General features: G+C 38.5%; 2 protein-coding genes across 3 annotated transcripts; both read left to right on the top strand.

The window, feature by feature from the left end:
* Window positions 1-4,051, top strand: crybb1l3 (crystallin, beta B1, like 3). Of its 2 annotated transcripts, none has more exons than XM_020088161.2 (6): window positions 1-85; window positions 1,871-1,944; window positions 2,043-2,161; window positions 2,250-2,382; window positions 2,664-2,806; window positions 3,085-4,051. In XM_020088161.2, the coding sequence occupies exons 2-6, from the start codon at window positions 1,879-1,881 to the stop codon at window positions 3,251-3,253; spliced, it is 630 nt and encodes a 209-aa protein (XP_019943720.1). In that variant the 5' UTR covers window positions 1-85; window positions 1,871-1,878; the 3' UTR covers window positions 3,254-4,051. The 2 variants fall into 2 exon arrangements, with proteins under 2 accessions (XP_019943720.1, XP_069390726.1); XM_069534625.1 differs by having other exon boundaries at window positions 6-79.
* A 582-nt stretch (window positions 4,052-4,633) lies between these two features.
* Window positions 4,634-21,290, top strand: unc119a1 (unc-119 lipid binding chaperone a1). Its single transcript, XM_020088179.2, has 5 exons — window positions 4,634-4,998; window positions 17,683-17,796; window positions 18,114-18,207; window positions 19,957-20,129; window positions 20,267-21,290. Exons 1-5 carry the CDS (start codon window positions 4,875-4,877, stop codon window positions 20,377-20,379), a joined length of 618 nt encoding a protein of 205 aa, XP_019943738.1. The 5' UTR covers window positions 4,634-4,874; the 3' UTR covers window positions 20,380-21,290.
* The last annotated feature ends 578 nt before the right edge of the window (window positions 21,291-21,868 follow it).

Below are 21,868 nucleotides of genomic sequence, written 5' to 3' on the forward strand. Positions count from 1 at the left end.
ATATATATATATATATCCTCACTCACGACGCCTGCGTCAATCACTTTCTCCAAAGCTCGGTCCATTTCAACCTGCTGTTGTAAGTGTAAGTCTCCACTCTCAGGTCTTTTAACTCATTCAGAACTGTCTATGTAAACTTTGGACTTATAGAACCAGACGAGGATTGATTCCTCTTAAACCTTGACTTTGAACTGAGATGCTGTAAAATGTAGCAGAGTGTGATTTTTAAGTTTTAGAGCTGCACTTGTGTCTTGATGTAAAATTAATGACAGAGATCAGGGACTTTGTTGAAGATGGATGGTTTGGACAGATTTTGTTTAAAGGTTGATAATAGCATTCCTGCTCTAATTTACTGGACGAAATGTCAGAATTTGTAATGGGAATTTCCACTTTTACTAGAAAAACAGTCAACATTGTGCTACCAATGCTCGCATTATACCACATTTCTTTTTTTACTTTTCTTCATTTTGATTTTCACATTTAATTGAGTGAAGAAGAAAAAAGAAATCCTCAAGATTTATATTTGGTGCATCAAGAAGAAAAAATGTTGTAATCGGCTATTTACAAAATGATTTATTTGTAAACCATTGAGAATCTCGTGTTTTCGGATTCCAGTGATTTAAGATCTAACCTTGATCTAGTTGTGTGACATCAGAGTCGGGCATGGTTACACCATCACTGATGTTGGGTGTGGTCAGAGGGGAAATTGACTAAAATCTTTCAAAGGTCCAGTGTGTAAGATTTAGGTGAAAGGGATCTATTGGCAGAAATTGTAGAATAATCCTCATGATGTTTTCACTAGTTTGTTTCATCTAAATTGTATGAATTGTAGTTTTCTTTACCCCAGAAAAAACCCTTTATATTTAAATACTTTATATTTACATGAAGGGGACCCTCTCTACAGAGGCCGCCATGTTTTTTACATTAGTCCAGACTGGACAAACTAAACACTTTTTGAGTTTTTATGATAACTGAAGCTACCACAGGTCCTTTTTCATGTGTGGAAGGAGAGGGTGAGGTGAGGGGTGTTCAGCTGCAACATGCATCTTCACCACTAGATATCACAAAATTCTACACACTGTACCTTTAACTATAGAGGACAGTGAAACTCTGATTTTCAGCCTGATAGTTAGTTAGCTCTTAATAGTCTTTGTTATGTTGATATTATTGAATTTCAATTGAATTGTATCTATTTATTTACTTTATTAGTTTTTGATTATACACAATATTCTAGTTTTTTGCTCACTTTACTACACATATTGTCTCTCAGGATTTAATTATATAATCCTCATTTTATAAATCTTTCTATTTATTTCTATTGTTTTCACTCTCTTTTTTATTTAGCTTTTTTGAATTGTAGTCCTTTTTTATGTGGAGCATATTGTGTTACATTTTGTTTGTATGAAAAGTGCTTAATGAATAAAGTGTAATTGGTTGATTGATCACATTCAAACTGTCATCAAGAGAATAAATTGAGCTAAGTTTGATCTACATTCATTAATTTCTATGTAACTTTAAAGTCATGCGAACATATGAAGACCTGCAAAAGACAAAGCTGTCAGGCTGTGTTAAAGTCGTGAATATCTTCATATCGACATTCATTACATTTAAATATCAAGTTGTTCTTCACTCCATGACATTTGCACAGGGCCTTCAGGCAGCTCTGATGTTGATAAATGAATTTAAATGTTGGCTTGAGTAAAAGAAGCAGCTTTCCAGTGACTCTATCAACAAGAAGAATCCTTGTGCTCACACATCTGTTACATGCCACATACTGTGTTTGAGTACTTTCCAGTGATGAAGAAACAGTAATGACTCTCTCCACATCTCCACACTGACTGACTTCTGTTTTTGTGCCTGTTTTCTCCAGAACTGATCATGTCTCACTCAGGTGCTCAAGGCAGCATTGGTAGCCACTCTACCATTGGGCTGCGCAATTCAAAGGTACCTACTGATCCCAGGAATTACAAAGACTGATTATGAATTCAAAATACCTGCAGACTGCAGAAATAAAAGCATTTTGCTTTTCTTTTTTTTTTCAGATATACCTCTACGAACATGAGAACTTCCAGGGTCGTAAGATGGACCTGTTTGCAGAGTGCCGTAACCTGTCTGAGAAGGGTTTTGAAAAGATTGGCTCCATCAGGGTAGAGAATGGACCGTAAGTCACCAAACTTTCCATCCACATACTTGACAACATTGTATGTGTTTTTCTTAAGAGATTAAAAGTAAAATACCTATCTTTCCAGCTGGGTGGGTTATGAGCAGCAGAACTTGACCGGGGAGATGTTCATTCTGGAGAAGGGAGAGTACCCTCGCTGGGACACCTGGTCCAACAGCTACAGGTGTGACCGCTTTATGTCAGTCAGGCCCGTCCGCATGGTGAGTAGGGTTCATCTGCAGGATTTGGTGTGTATATATATTTGTGCTGCATTTTCTTCTTTATTCTTCTTGTCCACCTTTCATTGGTGTGGAGGACAGTGCTTTTTATGGCTTTATTGACATTTTTATATTTATGGATCCAAGCCACTGTCTGTATTTTTTGACTAAACCTTATATTATCATATAACATCAACATTTTGTGACGGTTTTCAGAATAATAATAAATAAAATAATTATAAGTTATCAGTTTGTTAACCCCAAAATATGTGTGTGTTTCTCAGGACCCCCAGGACCATAAGATTTGCTTGTATGAAAGCACAAACTTCGAGGGTCGTAAGATGGAGGTGTGCGACGAGGATATTCCCAGCCTGTGGTCGTATGGCTTCCAGGACCGTGTTGCCAGCATTCAGGTCACTGGTGGAACGTAAGTCACATCTTGTTGCACCCTTTAGTTTAGGAGAGAGATTTAAAGTGATAGATAATTTGAAGTGCGATATAATTAAGGTAAAATCATTTGAACGAGTATATCATTATCTATGAATGTTAGCAATAGAAATAGTTGAGAGATATGATTATACAAATTCAACTTCACTATCAAGCTGCACCAAATTTTCAACAGTTAAATAAAACAGCACACAACTTTGGGTCAACATAATAATAGTTTCATGGTTTACATCTGTTTCTCTCTTCTTCCCCATACAGCTGGGTGGGCTACCAGTACCCTGGCTACCGTGGCTACCAGTACGTGTTCGAAATGGGCCCATACAAGCACTGGAACGAGTGGGGGGCCCACCACCCACAGATCCAGTCCATCCGCAGGGTGAGGGACATGCAGACGCATCGCAGGGGCTGCTTTGAGATGTCCGCATAAAGAGGGGTCCAACAGACTGTGGGCGAAGGGAATAGCAAGGGGTCTGGCTCGCCATGCTGCCAACCATCCCTTGGAGATTCTTTAAGAGCCACTTAGCTAGTACAAGTTAATGGCTTTTGAATATTGTTATTGCTTTTACTGGTAGGATGTTCTGATTGTCACAGACCTCCAGAGTAAGTGTAACACTGGTAAAATCAGTAGCAATGCTCTCTGTCTACAGACCTCATTAAGATTACATGATTCAACCTATTTATCAACAGGGAATAAAGGGGATAAGTAGATTTAAGTTTATAGTTTGTGTTTTATTAGTTTGTTTCAAGGCTATTCGCAACAACACCTACAAACCTTTAATTTTATTTTTATTTACAAAACTACGTTTTATGCTCAAATGATGCCAATAAGCCTGTTCATCATCTCCTGCTCGTGAGAGCCACAGACTTTAGAGAGTTAGAAAGGGACAGACAGATCATATCACTCCTTACAAAGTTCTACTACAGGCAGCTCTCAGCTTGGCGCATGCCCTGCAGTAAGGTTACCAGGCAGAGGGAGGCGCTATCTCCTCACCACAGAGCTCAAGACTCACCTCAGTTGCGAGAGGAGGGTACTGGTCAGTCTGTGATTAAACAAGAGAAAGGTGGCCATGCAGGGTTGTGTGTTGCAGATGTGAATATCTTTATGGCCGGCCTGTTTCACCCTGTTGATGGGGCTGTCCAGAGGATTCTACACTTTCTCAGGGATGCTGGCATCTGGAAAGCAACTTTCCATTAGAAAAAATGAAATAAAAATATTATACCTGGACGGTTGTCTCATCTCCTTCTTGCTGTTTTCTCTCAGTTTTTTTTTACACAAACAATGGATTACATTAATGATGTGAAAGGGGTTGGTTGTACTGATGAGCTAAGAGAGTATTAACCAAACTCTGCAGTTCCCTCTATATAAGTCTATGGGTGATTTTAGCTTCTTTCAGCTTCTAGTTTTGATATTAATTTAATTTTACAGTTTTAAGTGTTCCCATCATATTGTGCCCAGACATGTCAGGTAGATGGTTTCAAAAGGTAAACGAAAGCAAGCACATCCAAACTTGATAGAGGTGGTGTGTGTGGACCAAAGCAACGCAGACCAATTTTGGTGTGTGTGCGTGTGTGTGTGTGTGTGTGTGTGTGTGTGTGTGTGTGTGTGTGTGTGTGTGTGTGTGTGTGTGTGCAGAAGACGAGGCCCGCAGACCTGTCAGCCATACACCTCTGGTCTGTTTAAAGCCACAGGATTTGGATTAAATAGCTTGTGAGAGAGCCGATGAGCCTTGGGCGAGGGAGGGAGGGAGGGAGGAGGAAAGCTAAGGGCTGATTTTTATCTTTTACCGGATCGAGGGAGGGAGGAGGAGGAGAGGAGGAGGAGGCACGGAGAATGAGTTATTCTTGTAGCCGCACAGAGCCTGTTTTCTGCGCCGAGTATTAGCCTGCGCGTCACCAGAAGCTCCGACGCAAGTAAATCGGCTCCTGCGGCGAACGACGCCGAGCGAGCATCATCATCATCATCATCATCATCATCATCATCTCCAGAAGAACCCCCCGGCTTCCCGTCAGGTCGCTCGCCGACACACACAGCACCTCTTCCACTGGACATGAAAGTGCAGCAGGGCTGCAACTCAGCAGACATGGGGATCCCGGTTACAACCGAAGAAGAGCTGCGCAGAAATACCGTAATAACGCCCGAGGATGTGCTGGGGCTCCAGAAGATCACCAAGAGTGAGTGTAACCTGCTGAAACTGAGACTGTAGTTAAAGCCTGATTAATGTCACCCATCTGCTGCTGCTTCGTGTCCCTGTGTCCTGACACCGGAACATACACTCCGTGCGTAACCGTCCTGTTTGTAGTGGCTGTGCAGAGGAAGCAGACATAGATACCATGGACAGCGACACACTCTGAAAGGTCATCAATGAGTCTCTACTGATTTAAATAAGAGGAAGTCAGTGAACAGTTATGGGTTTAAAGTCTGACCCAACTACATTACCCACAATCCTCTGTTAATAAGGAGAACAGTTTATTGACTTTACTTGTGTTCAGTTTACTATCAGTGCTCCTGTATGTTGTTCTATATGTGTTTGTAGGGGTTTGCATCTCTGTGCACTGTGTGTGGGCATGGTAAGAAAATGAAGGTGTGTGTGTGTGTGTGTGTGTGTGCTCAACAAATCCTGCCCCAAAAAAACCCATCCTGTCACTCTCCACATCCTCACCTCAAGGCACCTGTGGCTCTGAGGTAACAGGTGGCCGGAGATGTGATCCGCCGATTATAGCTCCTCATAGACAAATAGTCTGACGTAACAAACACAAGAGAATAAAACTATCAGCACGTTGTTTGACATATTGTAGTAACTGTTTCCACGTTAGGTCATGGAAACAGGGCAGCGTTGTCTGTCAAGGGCTGTAGAGACTAGGTCAGCTGGTAGATCTGGGTTCTATCTCCAATATCAGGAGAGTTGTATCAGAGAGAAAATTCTAATACAACTCACAACCTTGTGTTCATGTCTTTGCTTCTTAAACTGATTTTAATCTTGGTTTTCTTTTTTAACTGTTCTTATGTTACATATGTTATATATTGATTAGGTGTGTGTCTCCTAATCTTAGTTTAACTCTTGGATTATTCATGTGTTTACTTGATATATGATATATAGTAAGGTGTGTCTAGAATGACACAGTGAATACCATTTCTTATTATCATTATTCATATTATTACAACTCATGAGTACTTCATAATATCATACAGTGTTAAATGGAAGACTTTCTTCTGATTGCTTATATAATTGGTGAATTGCTTCTGAAATCTCACTAATTAAGTCCAGTTATACTTCTGCATTGTGCACATTTTGTGGATTGCCTTATAATTAACAGTAGGAAAGAACTGTAGTTTGTGTAATCTACCTAATTCCAAGAATGAGCATAGCAGTAAATGTACTAGTTTAGATCACTTAGGAAACATTAGTTTGACAATTTAATTAAAAACATTAATCCTAAATCACAAAATATAGTAAACTTTTTTCTGGAGCCTTCAACCTCACTCAATATCATTGTCTTTAAATGTGAGTAAAGCCCATGGGATATTAAAAGCTCTGAAAAATAATGCAGTCAACCTTTTTATTATTTATTTCAAAGTCTAATGATGTTCTGAATCTAAATATCTAAATACAAAAATATGTAAATATTTGCATTTTTAATTATCGCTGTTGGCAACTAAAATGTAAACAACAGGGTTACCCAACGACCAACATGCTTTTACTCCGAAATTGATTGATGGACTGATTGGTCCTTGATAACATTGACGACACAGGAAAGTTATTGTCATTTTCTGATACTGTAAACGTTTATTTGCATTCATTTTCACTCACTCAAAAATAAAAACTATTTTTAAAACTGACTCTTCGCCCTCATCCCTTCTCAGAGAATCAAATCTGTACCACCTCATCAAAAAGGCAATAGTCGTGCTGCATCAGTGTGATAAAACCTAAATTACTCATGATGGTGCAGTAATCTCTGCTCTCTACTGACATGTAATCTGGATTATGTCAGGACGGCTGTAACACATCATTCTGCAATGATGAGATGCGCCTCAGGTAATTAATGACCCTGCAGGTCACATTAAAATGGAGCTCTAGTCATTTATTTTCTGGCTTTTGACAGCAGTAAATGTAATATCCACTAAAATAAATCCTTGGTGGTAAAATATGGCATCTGTCACGTGTCGAAAATGTAATTTCTGGTGATTTGAACCGTCGCTAGATGATATTTGGGTCTATATATAACCATAGCGTTGAATCTGCTTCTTTGTTTCCTGTTAAAATGTCTCCCAAACATTTTAAATGGCAGACCATACAAATGATCTACACCACAGAGATAAACATTGAGTGTTGTTCAATTCAGACGCATCATTTTCTGCTGCAAGGGAAAGAAAATTGCTGTTGGAAAATGACTTTTCCAGTTGTGCTTTTTGGAGGTAAATACTGTACCACCATTTTGGGGCAGCCCGGCTCCAGTTTGTCACGGTGGTTCAGTGCTGATAAGCGAGGCGCAGCGCGTCATTGTCACACAGGCAGAGACGAGAAGAAATATAATCCAGGCAGATGAGAAGAGCTGCTGTGATATGAAAAATGTCACATTATCAGTTTACTGTTTACATGATGGATGAGTTGGATGATACACAGCCAGGCAGACAAACACAAACACTGTCACTGCCAAATATATCTTATGTTCATAACTGTCATTTTGTGACTTTATAATACCAAGAATTACAATAATTATCACTGGACAACAGAAAGTGTGAATTATAATTCATCCTTGGTTACAATCAGGAATAACAATCAGTTTTGGTTTGTTATGTGTTAAATGCATTTCTGGATCATTTTGTGTTGAAAATGTTGTTTACCTCTCAGCCATCATGCCTCATTGTGTTTCCATGGAAGTGGAAGTGGAGAGAGCAGTCAGAATTTTAAAAAAACACAATGCTGCATCTCACCAAAAATGCTCTAAAAATGATGTTTAGTCTTTCACTTTGGGGATTTAGATTTAAAGATATAGATTCATTTCTCAGTTGAATCATAACAAACTCAGAGCTCCCAGTTTTCATACGGTTGTGTGTTTTTTTCTGCGATAATACTATTGACCCCCCGCCTTAAATACTTTACCAAGCTGTTTACTAAGTTGTCAGGGTGGTCCTGTTATTCTATTTTTTATGTTTCGTCCCTAGTGTATGTCAAGGACCCAACAAATTAAATTCTTATATCTAAAAGAAAGAAAAGTATTTGTTGATGTTCATAGTGTCCAAACTTAAAGATGGAGCAAAGCCTGTGATCATAAAAAACAGAAATAAGAGTTCACAGTCTGTTCACAGTTCTCAAAGGCCTTCATTGTGTTTGAGAGAGATATTCAAAAGTCACACGAGTTGTCTGATGCGGCCCCCGTAACTCGGAGGTGTGGCAGGAGTGAGCGTCAGATGCTTCTCCACCATCTGACAAGCACTTTGTTAAAAATCACATTGATGAACAAGCTTACACAACAGCACCATCAGAACACTTTCTAAGAACAGATACCTCCATAGTATAGTATTGTATTACATTGTGTAATGGGATACCACACTTGAACCCCTGCTGTGCTGTATATTTGACTCAAAGGTTCCTTCTACTCTAATGGATCATCAATTATTTGGCCTTAATAAGTTGGGGACAGAGCGGCCCTTGTTCTGTGCTGGGTGGAATCTCTGCTCTGTGATGTCTGCCAATACAATAGATGCAGCTTTAATTAAAATTGATTGGTGCGGCCGGTAGTTAATCTGAAATGCACACAGCTGTCACAAGGTTATTCTTTCAGAGTGATTTGACATGGAGAGAGAGAAAGAGAAGCTTGTTACGTCCATGACAGTGATCAACACACGCTCATCGCTCACGTCTGCTCCTTGTGTCTCAATCTTCAAATCTGGCAGCTGTTTTTAGACTCAGAACCGTATGTCTATATATTACACATGTTATTTTAGGTAAGGTGCATTATAATCATAGATATATGTAGAGAGAGACAGGGATATAGGTAGATATATAAAGCTGTAAAGAGATTATACAGAAATGTTAAGAGATGGATATATAGAGATAGATATTTATTCATCTTTATGGAAAGATGGAGAGTCAAACCAGTGGTTTCTAACATGATCCATCTTTACTGGTGCTAGATGCCCATGGGTTGTGACCAGATCGACTAAAGAGAGATACAATTTTGTCCCCCTGTACTGAAAAAAAAAGAGGTTTGACTACCCAGACACTGATCACAAAACACCAATGATTAGAAGAAAAGGTGTAAATCTTTTTTACTGCTTTTCATTAATATTGTCATGTCCCATGGGATCATTTTATGGGTCCTTGGGTAGATCCTGACCCCAGACTGGGAGTCATTGGTTTAGGCCACTGCTCAGAAACACAGATATTAAAGGGGAATTGTGTTTATTATGGCCTAGGACATTATACAGAGCTTGGCGCCCTGGATGTATTCAATTAAAAAAAATCTATACCGTACATACATTATGGATAGAACTATAGTCCCTGTATACTTATACAAAGAACTTAAAATACTTCTTAAAGACATAGAGCAAAGCAAACATAATAAAACCAGAGTTTGGTTAAGGGCTTCTGTAACGTGTATAGTTAAAGAAATTGGAGCAGTTCAAATACTTTGGTAACTTGTTGTACAAAGAGGTTGTTGGTGGGACCTCACTCCACACATTAATCTATTGCTAATTATTTGCTGGCTGGTTAGGGTTTGTATTTAATTCATATAGAATTCAAGTTGTTTAATCAGATGAATAATATGTTATATTGAGTGAAACTCTTTTTATTCTGCACTTGTGTCTCAGAAGTCTTTTTAGATCATGACCAGAGATGAGGTGTGATCTGAAGGAGTGGAGGGAGTGAGACGGACAAATCATTGATGTCCCTTCAGGTCCCTCTCACAGTCTGACCCTGAATGTGACAGAGTGGTCAGTGTCTGTGTGTGTGTGTGTGTGTGTGTGTGTGTGTGTGTGTGTGTGTGTGTGTGTGTGTGTGTGTGTGTGTGTGTGTGTGTGTGTGTGTGTGTGTGTGTGTGTGTGTGTGTGTGTGTGTGCCCCCACAGGCACAGAGATTAGATCATGCTCTGTAATGAAGTGGTGTCATGCACCTGAAGCACACACACTGTGTAGTGTGCTATTGATGTGTGATGTGCTCCACAGAACATAACCCTAATTATTACAAACCCCAACGATCCTTGAGTTCAGTTACATTCAGGCTATTATTAATTATACAAATATAATTTTACTTATTACATGCTTTGAAGATAAAAAAAATGTTTAAGGCTCAAAAGGTCAAATGCTGTTAGCAACAGTGCAAATCATATAAAAAGAGAATCTACAGAGAAATAATTATAATTTCACTGCTCCCCTATTGATCAACAATAGAAAAGACACTGTAAAGTGAGAGTCTGGAGGAAGATTGAATAATGCTTCAAGGTAAAACAACACATATGGCACAGTTGATAAACAATCAGCTATTAGCTATTAACTTTTTGACAACAGCTAACATTAGAATTTAACCGCTCCGCTGCTAAAATAAGTGCTTGATACTGTCACATGATATGATGGGAAAAGTGTTCCGACAATGCACCTCCTGAACATATTTATTCAACCCTGGAGGTATGTGACATTTTTTCACTTCCTCAGAGATGAAGCCAAAATATTTCACATGTGAGCGCTGCGGTCTTGGGCCTGAGTCTGTGCAGTAGCGAACAGGAGTTCACATTATTGAGATCCCATCAATACACACTCAACCAATCACGAGTCAGTCTGAACTGTCAATTATGACGTCTCACCCCGTTATTAGTGCAACAAATATCTAATCAAAAACTAACGAAGCAGGAAAATTAGGACTTGAACAAACTAGTAAGATCAGTAAGATAAGACCACCCGAAAATGAAAGAAAACATCTTAGAGGTATGTATTAATATTAATATATGTTATATATACTTTTACTTTTTACTTTTGTCCCATTCACTAACATGTCGGAAGCAGGGTTTATGACCTATAATGTAGCCACCAGGTGGAAATTGGGAAACTTTGGCCTCAGTAAATGACAGAGAAGTAGACGGGGAGACACTAAGTATAAAAACAAATAAGATATTGCGTGTTAATTAGTGAGATTAAGGAATATTTACAGTTTCTAGTTTTTTTTTAGCAGACACATTCAAAAGTGATGTTGATCTTCTAACAAAGCAAGAAAGTGAATAAGCGCATAGCCAGAGATTTTAACTATTGGTTTCAGGTTGACAGAAGCAAATGGGCTTTTTTGTCCTTCAATGAATGTTTCATAGTTTAGATTACATTATAGTTAATCCTCATAAAACCAGGTACAGTACATTTGTTTTTTTCCACTCTGTGATACGGGCCAGGGAGCGATAAGAGATAAGAATCTAATCTGAATTCAGCTGCTCAGAGAGCAACCTCTCCATGAACCTCATCGGTTGCCAGTTTGCCTACAGGTGATACGAACAGAGAGACATGAAACAACCTGCCATACACAGGTGCACCGTATATCACCATGTGGACATCAAGGTTTAATGCTAACGTCACTATAACGGCCTGCAGCTACAGATTATTGTAATGTGAAGTCGACATGCCTGCATTGTTTTTCTTCGTGTTGTGGGATTAATTCATCTCTGCACTGATCGGAGACCACAAAGTCAAGCGGAAAGAATAAGACATGTGAAGTCAATCCCTGTGGCTGAAAGTCTGTAACTCCAGGCTAATCTCTAGGATTAAGGAGCTATAAATGGCAGCTCGCTTGCTCTTCATGAATGCCACTTTGGTGTCAGACAGACTCTGAGTATTTGAATACAGGAACACAGCATGACTCAAGACCTGGTGCTAATTTTACTCCCAATGGGGGCTGCTGCCAAACACATCTTTTCAGGATGGTAATGATACTTAGAGTGAAATTTGACAAAAATCTGCTTTTGGTCTTTGGCACCATGACTTGTGTGCTGACACAGATTATCGATTATCTTCAACCACAAAAAAAAAGATTTCTAATGTTAAAACAAAAGAAAAATCAACAACTGGAAGTCATTTTAAGACATAAACGTTAAACATAAATGTAGAATTGAACAATCCTCCTCTGAGTGAGAGTAGAAAGACCATAGTGTGTAATGATGTCAGATCATCTGTAAGAGTTAATATCTTTCTTCACAGGAACAGTAAAAAATATAGTAATCTATCCTATAATATAAACATATCCTCTTAATATTCTGCCTCCAATCTGCACTGTCTTCGTCGCTCCGCTGCTTCAGGGTTATGAAACTAGACGGGAGGTAGGCCTCTTTTTATAGGAAGAGGCCTCAGGTGTAGCCTGCCGTTCATCAAGTGTCAGACGAGGAACATTTCCCATTTGCATACGACTGATGTCAAACCCAAGATACACTCCTTTGATTCGCTGCTGCAACCGGTTGTTGCAGAGCAGCCAGGTGGATGAGGGGAAGGAAAAAGACGGACTAATCGAGCTGGCGTGCTATCAGAAGGAGCGTTGCTAGGTGACAGTGTTGAAGGAAGTGAAGTGGAGCATTTTTCGTGTGTGTGTGTGCTGTGCAGGTGAAAGAAAGAAGGAAAAAAGAAAGAAAGAAATGAGGTACAAACGTGTTTATTGTGGTGTTTTGGAATATTGTATTGGAGTCAATTCACCCTGATAATGTCAAGACATTGTGATTCGTTTAGCCAGATTTTAATGGTTAATTCCTTCCAGCATTATATTGTATTTTCCTGTTAGAAGAACAGTAAAAATAGGCAATTATGCCTGCAGTATGGTTTTCCTACAAAAATGCTACGGCAACTTGCGTAAAAAAATTGATTAGATCAATAACACTCTTACAGTGTTACAAGGTAGAAGACTCTGAGAGTTTAAAAACAATCTTTACGAGAGTCCTAGCTGGGTCCAAAGAAAGCTTACTTAAAGAATGATCACAGTAGAAATGCTGATATGTTCATAGGGGAACTGATGAGACACTGAGGTCAGGGAAACAGGGTATGAGTACGGGAAAAAACAAGACACAGATGAAAATGATAAGGGCAAACAATCAGCAGGTCGCAGGGTGAATGAGACAAAGATCGGAAGTCAAGTATTCTGAAATAAGAGACAACAAAATAAAACAGGAAGTAACTGCTAACATGCCGAAACAGAAAAACAAAATGTCTTAACTCAAGGAAAAAAATATGACCCTACAGCTAATAGCCAGTTAGCTTAGCTCAGCATAAAGACTGGAAGCGCCACTAACGCTTACAACTTTTGACATTTCATTTGTTTAATTCATTTAAAAAAAAACTGAAGGGTAAAATAAGCAAATTGGGAAATTTATGTGGACTATTTCATAGCTAGGCTAAGTTATGCTAACTGGCTGCTGGCTGTAGCCCTTTGCAGGACAAACAGACATGACACAGTGCGATCTGTTTTCTCAAACAAGAAAAAGTTTCTCAAACTTTCACACTCTTCTTTTAACAGTTCTTCATATTTGCACAAGTGTGATTCAATGTTTTGTCTGGCCTCTGGAATTATTTCTCAGTTTCTTCACCCACATTTCGAGGATACACATTCCTAATGAGAAGCTTCCGTAATGAGGTCTGTCGATTATTCTCAGTAATCATGGTATTGTTTGTGCACATTTCAATAACATCTCCAATAACTGTGAACTAATATGATTTTTGTTATTTGCATTTAATCACTTATGCCTATATCCATCATAGAAATCCCAGGAGTAAAATATGGTTTCCATTGATTTAATTTATATTCTGTCATGGATCATGTGTAAATTAATTATGTTTGAGAGGTTGGTGGATTCTTCTATCATATCTTTTCAGAAATTAAAATCTAACATTTGATAAATATTGCATATTAAGTTCCACAACCACCCCAACTGGAAGCCTATATACATCTATTATCACTGTGAAACAAGGCCTTGGTTGGTCATTAACTGCAGCCTGTGGATACATTGATCAGATTCAGTAGTAGACGTTTACAGAGAGGGTTTGTGGTTTGTTGAGCTTCATGTGACTGTAGGTGTGATGCGATTATGTGGGATTTCTTGAAGTGGACTGTGTGAAAGTGACTTTGTTGGCTGTGCTAACAGATTAAACACTCCATCTGTCTTTTTCAGAAGGTTTGGCAAGTAGTTGTGTCTGATTCACAAAATACATCTCCCGGTCATCTGCCCACAGAGAGGGCGAGCTCACTGATAGCTACACGAGATGAATTCAGAGCACAGCGCCAGCAGATTTTCTATTTTATTTTGGCAGACTGTAATTTACAATGAGAGAGGATTTATTACTTATGACTATGTGGTTTGGTGCACTGGTGCACTGGTGCTCTGAGAAAATGTTTAAACAGTAGAATTTATATATAAAGTTGGATGACATGACATTTTTCCAAAAGGGAAGCCAGAAGTTTCTTGATCGCCCCCTCTGGTGGCAGACTGCAGTGTAGGTCATAAATCTTGCCTCCCCCACGTTAGTAGATGGGACGTGGACCAAAATAAAAAGTGAAAGTATACGTCAAATAAACTTTCCTCAAATATGTTTTCTGTAGTTTTAGGTAGTTCTTATCACACTGATGTTTCTCCAAGTGTTAATTTATGTTTTGATTAGTTATGTGCAAGATGGTCCTTATCCGGGATAGTTTGGCTTCATTTCTGGACAGTGGGAGGAAGTGGAGACTCTTCGACCATCTTTATATACAATCTGTGGTTTAATCAAGTTAGATGAAAATAATTTGAATATGTTTATGATGCACATCTATTTAGCTTAAAAGGCAATACAGAAAGTTGTGTCATATGCAGATATTCTGTTGCAGTTTTACAGATTATTCATAAATATTTTTATCAACCCTTTATTAAACCTATTATTAAACTTAATTTATGTAATCAACATAACATTTAACATTAAGTATTCCACTGTGAGAATTGTGTTAAGGATGAAATAGTATTGATAGTTTTTTCTTAAATTAAGGAGACCTTCATATTAAACAGCAGCAGTAAAAATAAGTTCAAAAGGTATTACTGGGTATAAATTCTATTATAGATGCAAGTATTGTTAATATTTGTGCTCTAAGTGGTGAAGAGATGTGCAGTGTCAATATGTGTAAGCTGTAGAGAGTAGTTCTGTACAGTATTATCATGTATTATTATTATTTAGGAGTATTTGATGATGTTTTTATTATCTTCTAGTCATAAATTCTTCTGGTCACTTTAAACTAACTCTGCAGTGACTCAGGCCACATGCAGTCACTCTATAAATAGCATGTGAATTTTCTTTTCTTACAGTTGCTTCAGAAAAACACAGTCCCAGATGAACAGTAGGCTTATAGTAATATTCTCAGAGCAGATAAGCGCCTCACATCAAATGAACTGGCACTAGAGGGCACTCCATCAAGCGGAGGCCCGCTAACCCTCTTACTGCAGTTTGGAAGGCAGCATAAGGAGACTGCGTTTTTGAGCCAGAGAAGCTTTACGTGCAAATCTCTTCACCAGTCTTGTTACGTTCACCATGGAAACACTGCGCTCATATCGACAGTACATTAACATGAACTCACTAACTGTGCACGCTGCAGTGTGTGTGCAGAAAGATGCAACAGCAGCAAGTGTACGTACACTCACATATACAAATACATATATGTGCATACTCTGCACACATGCACAGAAATGTAGAATCTCCACTTTCCCGTACCGTTACTTTGAATTGTTCCTTGTCGTCATACGAACAACTTTACTTTTAGACATTTCTTTCATATCAGTAACCATCCAGACATGAAAATTGTGATAACACAAGTCAAGAAGAAGACATAACATTCTTCACTTTTATATAAAAGGCCATGTAAGCATTAGAGAGATGTAAAACTTTATACAAAATACATTTTATTTCTTTACCTTATTTTGAATGCTGTAGGGCATTGCTGATTTGTAAAAGATGTGATTTACATGATTCAAACCTCCAATCAACCACCTGACCAACCGTGCATCACAGCAGAACCTCAGTGTCACAAGGATAATATTGACTTAAAGCTCAAGTTGTCAGTCTGTTGCTTTATTTTATTGTGAAGCTCTGTGATGTTCTCCTTTTGAAAGCTGCTTTATAAATAAACTTACTGAGATCAGTTTTCGTGTCACAGCACTGATCCAGCACACTCTCACTGCTCTGCTGCTTTAACATGGTGATAAGATTTGTAAAGTCATGCCTGTAGGTGGACAGCGATGAAGCCTGACCTCATCTCTTATGTAAATAATATATTAGCATTTAAATGATCCAATAAATCAGTTGCATTTCTCTGCATGACTGTCACAGCCCAAGAAACTTGTAGATTTCTGTTTCGATTCATCTGTCTTTTACACGAGCGCTCAAAATATGCCATCCGCTCTAAATGGTGCCGTTTCACAAGAGCGACATTTTTGTACAAGGTGTCAGCTACAGTGTACTGTACTTTATGAAAAGGTCTATAAATACCTTCAAGCAGGTGGCTAAAGCCGGCGTGGCCCATCTGCTCCCTAACCCTCAGAAACAGAAGATGTAACAGTGTGAGCGTATTTGTGACCATATGCCTGAACATAAATACACAGATCGTCCTTCGTGTGTGTTGGTGATAAAGTCAGTGTAACGTTTGACCTCAGTTGATGTTCCGTGTTTGTCTTTTTTAACATGTTACATGTGAAACTAGCCGTAAGAAAGTCTCTTCAAGGCTTATGCAACATAGACTGCCAATAATAACCCTAATGAGATACTGGGTGCATGTGTGTGTGTGTGTGTGTGTGTGTGTGTTTGATAACCAGTTGGTCCATGTGATGGTAAAACACAATAAGCCTCTTAGGCCTAATCCTGCTCTGTTGGGAGGGTAGTGTCTCACCCATGCTTACAGAGAGAGAGAGAGAGAGAGAGAGAGTACACACACACACACACACACACACACACACACACTCTCCCTCTCTCTTTCTCTCTCTCGCTCTCTCTCTCTCACACACACACATACAGTGCCAGCGTGTATAAATCTGTCCCTCTGCTCAGGATACTGATACACTCCTCCACTGGGTCTGTGTGCACTGGACTTGATGATCTGTTGTCAGATGAAAAAACAAATGTATTCAGAGAAAAGTAAAGTTCAAGTAACTGTATCACGGGTATGAAGCAAACTATCCAGTTCTCAGGAGTCAGGAGGTGCAAGTGTGTGTTGATATAAAATGTTGGAAGTTTAAGATTACAAATGTAATACTTCAAACTACAACCAAAGTAAAAACTGGATTTTTTTATTTGTTTTGATGAACAAAAAGAAAAAAAGAAAACTCAGAACATAACTTAACTACACCAGAGACATAAAACAAAGTAGGAAAATATAAAAACTAATACATGCCAAAGGTTGAAATAATAAACAAATGAAACCGCTATTTACACATAGTAACTGCACAATCTGTTGTGTTGTATTGCAGTAAATATGAGCTGTATATACTTGATACTGTGTTATTTCTGTTGATCCTGCAGAGAGATCCCTCTTCTGCTCCTCTCCCTGAGGTTTCTTCATTGTTTCCCATTAAAGGGTTTTTTCCACATTACAATCATGGATTTACGATGTTTATCCTCTGAGGCTAATTTGTGATTTTAGCTTTGTTATTTGTTTGTTGTTACATACATGACAATGGTTTCTCGTTAGTTAACATAAGGGAAATAGTTTCCCTGGATTGTGAAGTTTCAGAGGTGAGAATTAATAAAAGGTCACAGAGGCGTCTTAAGTACAATTGCTGCCTGATACAAAGTTTCCTTTATTCAAAGGGTGTTAAGTGTGTAGTATAATTGTTTGTTATAAAGTCTAAAGGCTCCTTTCCTGTCTGTTTCTTATTTTTCAGATTATCTTTGTTCTCCAGAAGAAAACGTCCACATGATCGACTTCACCAGGTTTAAGATCCGTGACATGGAAACAGGGACAGTCCTGTTCGAGATCACTAAACCTCCAACTCCAGGTCAGCGTCAAACCTGACGCACAAACTGTTACACACCTTTTCCAGATTGAGTTCATGTATCCTTTAAAACTGTATGTCAAATTGTATTGTATGATCTTTTCCTTGTCCCATGGCCTTGTGTAGGATATGCTAATACAACAAAAATAATAATAGCAAATATAATAATGGATTTTTTTTTCTTGTCAGCTTTATATTGTCTGTTTGTATAATGAGCTATAGCTACATTTATCTCACTTGAGGAAATTAGTGAAACAAGGATTTGGAGAAGTTGGATTTTATTGCTCTAACTGCTTTTTTCTTTTCTTTTCTCTGTTTAGCGGGAGGTAAAAAGCATTGTGACCCAAACGCCGGCCGTTTCGTGCGATACCAGTTCACCCCAGCCTTCCTGCAGTTGCGGCAGGTTGGAGCCACGTAAGTTCACTGTGTGTTTCTTTCCTCCACACGAGAGATGAAGACTTGAGACTTTTGTCCTTGAACGAGCACAGTGATGCAATAACGTCCATTCAACCCCTGCTGCTAGACACACAGCAGAGGTAGGAGGCGCGTGGGCTTCAGTGTGTGGCGACAGGCTGGCGATGATGAGTGTGAACATACATAGCGACGCAGCCCACCTCCTGAGTCAGGCAGCAAATAACTGTCAGAGCTCCTGAGTGGTGTTTATCATCAGACTCCTACTCTGACTGCAGATTTCAGTCCAAACCAACAACTGACTCATCTAGATCTAATGAAAAAGATCAATGTATATTAGATATCATGTGTTCTGTGCAGCATGAAATTACATTGGCAGCACCGAAAAAAGATCCATGTTGAAGATCAATTTAAAGGATCATTTGTCATAGTGAGTCATTGTTGTCAGAAGTTGTATTCACTTAGATACGTTATTAATAATGAGTTCTGGTCCTACAGTGACATCATTAAGATTTTGTCAGACTGGCTGAACAGACAGGTGGAAAACAAATTCCCTAGTTAGACAAACTAGGGAAAAACAGAGGCAATAAAAGAAAAGTGTTAGTTGGTTGCAAGGTTCGACTTATTCAATTTTTAGATTTAGTCACACGTGTTTCCTTTTTCTTTTTTTTTCTTTTTTGTCTAGACAGATACAATATTTTCCCAGTGCAAAAAATACAAATCCAGTTTTTCAAAAGACTCCCACTGACGTGCTCAGCACAGTGGACTATTAGCATATGATGGAGAAATTGTGGAGCAGCAGAATCTGTGAAAAACTTTGATTTAAAAGTTTAGTTCACCCCTGGAAATAATTCTGGATGGAAAATGAGATCATGAAAACAACTTTGAAGATGCAGACGCTCTGGTCTGCATAGCGAATCCTGTTTGACCAAATCATCGAACAGCTGAGGTCACAAACAGGGCAAGCCTGTAGAGCTCTGATCATAGATATGCACACTTACAATTCTTCTCCTTTGACCAGTTATTAATGACAATAACTTCAACTTTTACAAATTCAGAATTAGTGTAAGATATACTGAACCAAACTTTAAAAGACATGAACATGATGCTTGTGTGTGCATGTCGTCTCTCTCCCCATTTCAATTGCATTGAACAGTGTCTAATAAAATAAAGGCAAAAAATACCCAGAAAACATGCTCAGAAGAATTGTAAGGTTTTTGCCTTGTTGTTATGCTGGCATAAAAACAGGAATATCACATCTGTAGTAAAATACCTTTTGTTTTGAAAGCACTTTAGAATCACTGCCACAAATCTGAACCAATTCTATAGCTGTTGCAGTGATACTGGTGATTTCCCATTCACAGAGATCCTACAATGATTCAGGTCAGGTGATTAAAGCCTCCAAACAAAATAGATAATATAATTATATATACACAATATATATATGTTTTTTTACAGCTAAATACCACAAAATACACAGTAAAAATACCATAAAACCATTTTACAGTTTGTAACCGCTATTTGCATGGCATTGTGGGTAAAGTGCATGATGCAGTACATCATTTACTGTAACTTTCTATATTTTTGGGGCGCAGTAGTGCTTTAAGCCAAAGAGTCCATCTGGTGGGTTATTGTATTTAAAAGGTGACCTCTTAGTTTGTGATCATCTGACTCATCATATTTCTTAATCATCTGTATTTTCAATGAGTTCAACGTTCAGTAAATTTCATTTCTCCCGTTGTGTCTGTGCAGGGTGGAGTTCACAGTGGGCGACACCCCCATCAACAACTTCCGCATGATCGAGAGACACTACTTCCGCGATCAGCTGCTCAAGAGCTTTGATTTCGAGTTTGGCTTCTGCATGCCCAGCAGCAAGAACACGTGCGAGCACATCTATGAGTTCCCCGCACTGTCAGAGGAAATCAGTGAGTGTGCCCCACACACACACACAAACACACACACAAACACAAACACGTAATCACAGGAGACAAATACACCCACACATAGACGTTTTATCAGATCTAACAGGATTTGATGTTGTTGTGTACTTGTTCTCTGTCAGTGCGTGAGATGATCCTGCATCCTTACGAGACGCAGTCTGACAGCTTCTACTTTGTGGACAACAAGCTGGTGATGCACAACAAGGCGGATTACTCCTACAGTGGGGGGCCTTAGGAAGACACACTGCCCTCCGTCCTATTACTCCCCCTCTCTTCTAGACATTTTCCATGATCCAGGTACCACGTCAGGACCACAACTGATGGACAAACCACTCCTGTTATTTTAACATGTTATTTCAATTCAGGTATTCAGTCACGTTTCTCCCTCTGTCTCTCTTTTGCCGGAGCATTGAATTCTGCCACTTTTATCATCAGTTTGCATTAGTTTGTTTGCATCAGTTCGTGTGTGTGTGTGTGTGTGTGTGTGTGTGTGTGTGGGCAGTAAACACATGCAGCGTCTGTACATACTGTCGATTTCAGTGTGTATATGTGGGCTCCACTTGATCATCAGGGAAACCAGGATTCATTTACATGTTGTGTGTTTTCATAGTCGTGAATGTGAAGAGGAGAAGGAGACAACGTTTGTCCTGAATCACATCACGAGACAAAGAGAGAGTTCAGTTAAAACAAAAAAAAGTTGAATCATCCTTTTGGATGTATATTTATATAGTTTGTATAGAATCTCATTACATTTTTACTCCTGAAGCTTCCCAGATTTGTAGACGTCATTCTCGTCTGAATGATTCAGTCCTCCTCCTGTGAGCGTTGTCATTGTTCAGTCGAATGACAAACAGATGTGTACTTTGTCTATGTTAATGTGTCATTCGTTTCACGTCCTCTGGTTCATAGTACTACTACTAACGTCAGGAGTATTTTTTAAATAAATAGCCATTTTGAAGTGTCAGAAAACATACATTAGACAAATTTAAAGGTCAGATACAAATTTTGATAAGCAGTATGTTCTGTGTAGTACTAAAGAACTATGTATACTTTATGATAAATGTTTTAAATAAAAAAAAGTATGTAAAGTTTTGACAGCCAAGATATCATCACTGCAATAAATATGGGATTTTTTCAAAAATTGTATATACATTGTGTGTTTTTTTTCACAAAGGATGTAACAAAGAACAAGAAAAATAAAGTTGAAAGTTATGCTGAACAGACAATATATTATCAAAACAACAAATATTATTAAGAGTCTTAGTTTCATTACACTTACTGGTGATATAAAAGATATAGAAAAACACTTTTCTGTAATTGCCTAATATATATATTAAAATGTGTTCTTTGTCTCCCCCATTAAACAATCCAGAATCTATGAATATGTATATGATTGCAATGTCTAATATTCACAAGCTGTATTAACTGGCCTAAAGGGCTGTGTGTCTAATTATTTAATGTAGTAAATTTAATCTACTCTTAGATATTAGATGGTAAATAAAACCAGTTTATGATAATACTTATACATGAACTGGTTGTTGAAACTGTGTAACCCAAAGATTTTCAGATAATATATATTTGACCTAATGTAATTGAAAGTGTTTTACCTCAGCGTTTCTCAGGCCTCACAATGAAGGAAGAACTAATTGTCTCTGCTGCCATCTTCTGTAACAACAGTCTCACTACACTGAGGACATGACGACTCCTACAAGTGTTTTCTACAG

Source organism: Paralichthys olivaceus, chromosome 11 (assembly GCF_024713975.1).
Source record: "Paralichthys olivaceus isolate ysfri-2021 chromosome 11, ASM2471397v2, whole genome shotgun sequence".
Lineage (NCBI taxonomy): Eukaryota > Metazoa > Chordata > Actinopteri > Pleuronectiformes > Paralichthyidae > Paralichthys > Paralichthys olivaceus.